Source organism: Symphodus melops, assembly GCF_947650265.1.
Source record: "Symphodus melops genome assembly, chromosome: 23".
Classification (NCBI taxonomy): domain Eukaryota; kingdom Metazoa; phylum Chordata; class Actinopteri; order Labriformes; family Labridae; genus Symphodus; species Symphodus melops.
This window is the reverse complement of record NC_136713.1, coordinates 2,971,104-2,977,423: the sequence shown is the minus strand read 5'-3', so window position 1 is coordinate 2,977,423 and position 6,320 is coordinate 2,971,104. Positions and strand designations below refer to the sequence as shown.

The window sequence follows — 6,320 nt, the reverse complement described above, 5'->3', positions numbered from 1 at the left end:
TGTCTCCCTGCTCTCTGATGAACCAATCACAGTCTCCCTGTCTCCCTGCTCTCTGATGAACCAATCACAGCCTCCCTGCTCTCTGATGAACCAATCACAGGCCTCCCTGTCTCACCTGCTCTCTGATGAACCAATCACAGCCTCCCTGTCTCCCTGCTCTCTGATGAACCAATCACAGTCCTCCCTGTCTCCCTGCTCTCTGATGAACCAATCACAGTCCTCCCTGTCTCCCTGCTCTCTGATGAACCAATCACAGCCTCCCTGTCTCCCTGCTCTCTGATGAACCAATCACAGTCCTCCCTGTCTCCCTGCTCTCTGATGAACCAATCACAGCCTCCCTGTCTCCCTGCTGTCTGATGAACCAATCACAGCCTCCCTGTCTCTCTGCTCTCTGATGAACCAATCACAGTCCTCCCTGTCTCCCTGCTCTCTGATGAACCAATCACAGCCTCCCTGTCTCCCTGCTCTCTGATGAACCAATCACAGCCTCCCTGTCTCTCTGCTCTCTGATGAACCAATCACAGCCTCCCTGTCTCCCTGCTCTCTGATGAACCAATCACAGCCTCCCTGTCTCCCTGCTCTCTGATGAACCAATCACAGTCCTCCCTGTCTCCCTGCTCTCTGATGAACCAATCACAGTCCTCCCTGTCTCCCTGCTCTCTGATGAACCAATCACAGTCCTCCCTGTCTCCCTGCTCTCTGATGAACCAATCACAGCCTCCCTGTCTCCCTGCTCTCTGATGAACCAATCACAGTCCTCCCTGTCTCCCTGCTCTCTGATGAACCAATCACAGTCCTCCCTGTCTCCCTGCTCTCTGATGAACCAATCACAGCCTCCCTGTCTCCCTGCTCTCTGATGAACCAATCACAGGTCTCGCTCAGGTCTTGTGTTGTTCATGTTCAGATGGAGAACACATTTCTGACTAGTTGTTAACTATCGTCACACCTGACAGGAGAGAGGTGTGTGTTTAAAGTTTCACCCAGTGTGATCTGCTGCCGTGTCAGTTTGATCTGATTTTAATGATGTGATTTGGCTGTCAGAGTATAAAACACACACACACACACACACACACACACACACACACACACAGAGAGAGAGAGCTGGTGTGTCACTCTGCCTTTGATGTGGGTGAGAGAAGAAAGCCTCCATCAATAAATAAACAGCTTACCGCTGCAATGATTTATTTCTGCTATCTTCATTTCATCTCTGACGTTGAGCCGAGCGCTCGCACAGCAGCCGGACTGTTGGTGAAGTCTGCTCCTCATGTGGGACAAACTTTCCTTTAAATGTTTCTCCTCTTATTGAAGCTTCTTCAAACAAACTATCCTCCTATTGTAAGCCCCGCCCCTTCTCCATTCTGACTCCTGACTGCTTCCTGACTTGTCGGAGCAGCAGGAGCGTCTCTTGACTGTGCTGTCTCTATCAATAGAGAGAGATTCAGCCCCTCCCTCCACACTTGGCGTGTCGCTGAGGACTCGGGGGGGGGGGGGGGGGGGGGACGAGTGTGAAGTCGATCAGATGAGCGGTTCTTGTAGGACTCTCGGGGGGCTGAAGTATTCCCCGCAGCAGCGAACGAATAAATCCCAAAGAATTCATTTGAAGGCTCGTTTAATTTCATGTTCTCAAGTTCTTCAGTTCAGCGAGTGGTCGCCACAAGCACGCTAACGCTTTATCCCTTTGGCGTTTCAGGACGCTCTGGTATCCATGGCGACTCACCCCTGTCAGACACATGATGAGCCAAGCTCCAAAACTCCCCAGCGCTCGGCCAATCACCAAACAGAATGATGGTTTATACAGTTAATGCAGTGCAGCGGATCTTTCAACTTCACAAATGTCTCGTTCTTAATCACCAAAACTTAAAGCTGCTTTCTCTCTTTGGCTCGCCGCAGCTTCCGTTTGAAATGTACCTGAAAAACCTTTTTATTATTATTGTTATTATTCTGGTTCTGAATCACGTGGTGTCAAAAAGTATTCTCATTCGCATCATGTGGAAAGCAGCGTTCCTTCAGTGCTCCATCTGCTCCCTTCCCTCTCTGCTCCCTCTTAAGCCACGCCCCCTCACTTACGTCACGAGCACCCGTTCCTCCAGAAGGTGAGCTCATCTCTTCATGACGTAGAAACGTCGTCTCGTGTCTCATTCAGCGGTCAGTAAACTCTATCTCATCAGAGAGCAGGGAGACAGGGAGGCCTGTGATTGGTTCATCAGAGAGCAGGGAGACAGGGAGGCCTGTGATTGGTTCATCAGAGAGCAGGGAGACAGGGAGGCCTGTGATTGGTTCATCAGAGAGCAGGGAGACAGGGAGGCCTGTGATTGGTTCATCAGAGAGCAGGGAGACAGGGAGGCTGTGATTGGTTCATCAGATTGGTACCTCGTGGCAGACATTGGTTGAAGTTTTTACAGACTTACAAACTGATCCAGATGATGGATTTACTTTGTTCCTTTCTCAGAGAACCTGAGTTATTAATGTCTGTCAGGACCTAAAGACAGTTTAGACCTGGATCTGAAACTATGGATCTGGAGGAGATGAACCGACCCTGGATGCATTTGTTCAGTCAGGTAACTGAAATATAAAAACACCTGAATATGCTGAAGGCTGAGGAGTCTGAAAAAGAGACAAAAAGGAGACAAAATCCAGCTCAAGTCTTTAATTTTGATAAAAGAAATAAGAGAAAACCTTCTACAGAGTGAAAGGAGAAAAAGCCTAAGTGAGAGAATATTGAACAATATTCAATTTAAAAGAAATCAAAAATGCAAATTCACACACAAGTTATATTCCAACCGCAAACTACAAGAAGCTGTTATGTTAGTTTGAGCTGTTAAAAGTGTTGATTCTTGGCTGGATTGATGGAACCAGACTCAAACTGGTTCCAGACTGTGTGTGGACGCTCCCGACACGTCCAAGAGCCGGTACCCCGAAAACAGACGGACATCTGGGGAGTTTAAAAAACGTGGCGTCGACGCGGTGGAGGCGAGGCCAGGGTGCATTTAATCTGTAAAAGATTTGGCAGTGAGACGGCGCAGAGAGCCTCAAAGAGAATATTTTGTATGATATTGTTGCACAGATCCGTCTCTCTGTGTCTGAGGAGGAATAATAATGTGGGAAGAGAAGTGGAGCTGTGGAAGTAAACGTCGGGGTCACCGAGCAGTCGTTGAACAGCTGCTTGTGTTCGTCCCCTGAGTTCCTTCTCCTCTCTCTAGTTCCCCTTGCTGCCTTTTCTCTTCTTTCCTGGAAGGGAGAGGAAACAGGAGCATGAATATCACTCGACATCAATTCATGAAATGTTGGTCTGATTTTTTAAAAGCATCCAGACGAGTGAAGCTCAGATCGTTCACAGGAGAAGCCCACGGAGGAGAGGAAGGACACTCAAAGGGTTTCACATCTCCTCCTCTTCATCAGTGTCCTCGCTCCTCTTCATCATGTGTGTGAAGTGTGTTGTTGTAAATCCACTCTGATCCTGTATTTGATCATGTCTATAAACCCCTCTATTTCAGCCCTGCTCAGAACAGGCTGTTTCTGTGTCTGTAGCTTTAAATATGTAAATGAGCTGTGTCTGACCACGCCCCCTCTCTGGAAGGGCTCGGGTGTACTCGCTGCTTTCTGGCTCCATGTCCTATTGTTTACGGTGAGAAGGCAGACTCAGAGGGCAGAACAAACACCTAGCTGTGGGAGTGTCACCCACCTGGGGGAGGGGCTACTGCCCTTTGTGATGTCATGAAGGGAACATTCTCCAAACGGCCTGTTTGAGCAGGCAGAAGACGGAGAGGATGGACTTGTCTCATCATTGGGGGGTTTGGAGACATGTCAGAGTCTTTATGTTGAATAAAGAGTCTTCGGTTTTTGTCGGTTTGGGATCAAATAAAACATTTTAAAAAGGACGAACGCAGCCGCTGACATGACATCACCGATGGCTCCTCCCCATTGATCTGGAGGTGGACTAATGTTGTGGTCTGACTAACCTTTGTTTTTTGATTTGGTTTTTCCAGGGCAGGGTTTGGAGACGGTGATGGACTGCTGACACTCGGCGTTAAACAGAGCCCTCTTCAGGGTCCCAGTTCTGGTCCGCAGGTTCGTCCCCGGATCACACTCCCCCCAGCTCCCAAAGCGATACTTACAGTCAGCTGAACGGGACAAGAACAAGAGACAGGAGAGACTTTAACACTTTAACTGCTGTCAGAATGTTAAACTGTGATCATGACAGAAACCTGCAGAGACACCCAGCGTTGCATAACTTCTCGATAGATAGATAGATAGATAGATAGATACTTTATTGATCCCGAGGGAAATTCAGGTTCTAATCTGCGACAGATTGTTTATGAAGCTCCGCTGCTTCCTGACGCTCATTAAAACATTTAAAATCCCAGATATCGAACACATGGAAGTGTTGAAAGTTGGGACAAGCTCAGACGTCAACCAGGCGGCGAGCGCCGAACGTCATGGGTTCAGTATGAAAACAGGAGCGCCGACATCAAACGGCAGACAGGAGACGAACACAGCGATGTGCAGACCAATCAGAGAAGCTCGAGCTTCCTCCGGCTGCAATATTTAAATTCCAAGCCGGAGTAATTTGGCTCCCTGCAGCTACGCGGAGGTTATTAATGCGCTGGCTACTTCACGGGCTTGCATCACATGTTGCAGGTGTTGTTTTCTCCTCCTCTCAGACCGTGTGCTGCCTCCTTACCTCCAAAGTCCTTCTTCCAGTTGCACGGCACTTTACATTTCATCTTCTTGGTCTGCTGGTCACACGACCCCTCTCTTAACCCGGCTCCACAGTCCCCGTTGCTAGGGACACAGTTGCCATAGCGCCAGTCGGTGCATCCCGGCCCGGTCGGGGAGGGTTTGTTTTTCTCTGCGGGCAGAATAAATATTTATTTCAGACTGTTTCAATATTTTATAGACGTTTAAATATCACTTTTCAAAGAGCCGCCCAGGTGGACCAGTCTGCAGGTGACAGCTGCTCACTGGGAGCTGTGGGTGTCGATAAAGTGCTTTTAACCACTCAGGTGTTCGCTGGTATTCAGCTGAGCAGCATTTATGAAAGGCCAGGTGAACCTTCAGTACGTGGATGTGTTTATTAAGGCGGTCAGCGTTCAGCTTGTCCCTCCAGGCTCTCCGTAGATGACCTGTCAGAGGCGCGTGCTCCGATCACGCTTCAGATGAAAGTCTGAACATATCCGTAAACGTGTGTGTGTGTGTGTGTGTGTGTGTGTGTGTGTGTGTGTGTGTGTGTGTGTGTGTGTGTGTGTGTGTGTGTGTGTGTGTGTGTGTGTGTGTGTGTGTGTGTGTGTGTGTGTGTGTGTGTGTGTGTGTGTGTGTGTGTGTGTGTGTGTGTGTGTGTGTGTGTGTGTGTGTGTGTGTGTGTGTGAAGGAATGAGCTTTGGAGTTGTAGATATATACAGGTGAGTGGATGGGACTCGACAGCGCAGCCTCATGAAGTGAGAGAGCGTGACGGACGGCGAGAAATTCTCACCTTTCTTGTTTTTCCCTCCGGCTGCAGCGACCGACACGGCGACTAAAAACAGCAGCAGGAGAAGAAGAGCAGCCCTCATCCTGCACACAGAGACACACACACACACACACACACACAGAAACACACGCGCACACACACACACACACACACACACACACACACACACACAGAAACATTAGTCGACCACAGGTGAACCATTACGTGTTGACCTCCACCCTGAGGGATTTAATGGTTTATCATTATCTGCTGCTCTGACGTAAAGACATCCATGCAGGTTTATGGAAACATCAGCTGTGATTTTAAAGGATAATAATCATAAAGACATGTTTTGTTTTTTTATTTTAATTTTTAAATTCTGCTTTTAAAAGGTGAAATATGAACGTTTACACGACATGAATGGCTGAACATCAGCGGCCTGCTGCCGAGGATTTCCAGACATGAAGATTTAAATGTTCCCATGATTCTCCATGTTTGGAAAACAAACTGTGATTTAATACATGATGTTCTTGTTTAGTCTGGACTGCAGAAGTGGACTCTCAGGGCGGACTGTCCAGGACTCGGAGGACGGGGACTGACCCTCTTTAGTCTTTGAGGAGTTGGTCTGGGCCGTCACCTCCAGATCCTACCAACCTCCCAAAGATCTTATCCGGTAAGATTCCTCCTTTCTAATTAACAGCAGTCCGTACATATGTCGAGCTCTCTTCTGATTGGAGGAGTTAAAGTTGTCTGGCGGCTCGATGACAGAACAGCAGAGTACAGTTAGTGAGTCTGAGACTGAAACTTTCTGCTCCACGCATCGATCCCGAACTCTGCTGTAACTGGAACCAAACAAAGACACCGTCTCCCTCTC

At 48.4% G+C, this 6,320-nt stretch overlaps 1 protein-coding gene across 1 annotated transcript; it reads right to left on the bottom strand.

The window, feature by feature from the left end:
* Positions 1 to 2,906: 2,906 nt before the first annotated feature.
* On the bottom strand, positions 2,907 to 5,586 carry LOC306818861 (midkine-A-like). Its single transcript, XM_079336591.1, has 4 exons — positions 5,471 to 5,586; positions 4,682 to 4,849; positions 3,960 to 4,121; positions 2,907 to 3,228 (listed from the first exon to the last, which is right to left on the bottom strand). Exons 1-4 carry the CDS (start codon positions 5,547 to 5,549, stop codon positions 3,197 to 3,199), a joined length of 441 nt encoding a protein of 146 aa, XP_079192717.1. The 5' UTR covers positions 5,550 to 5,586; the 3' UTR covers positions 2,907 to 3,196.
* Between the last annotated feature and the right edge of the window lie 734 nt (positions 5,587 to 6,320).

Coding starts and splice junctions, on each gene's coding strand:
- LOC306818861 (XM_079336591.1), bottom strand. CDS start 5,549: ATGAGGGCTGCTCTTCTTCTCCTGCTGCTGTTTTTAGTCGCCGTGTCG. Junction 4,122..4,681: donor CTGGAAGAAGGACTTTGGAG/GTAAGGAGGCAG, acceptor TGTCCCGTTCAG/CTGACTGTAAGTATCGCTTT. Junction 3,229..3,959: donor AACCAAATCAAAAAACAAAG/GTTAGTCAGACC, acceptor TCTCCCTTCCAG/GAAAGAAGAGAAAAGGCAGC.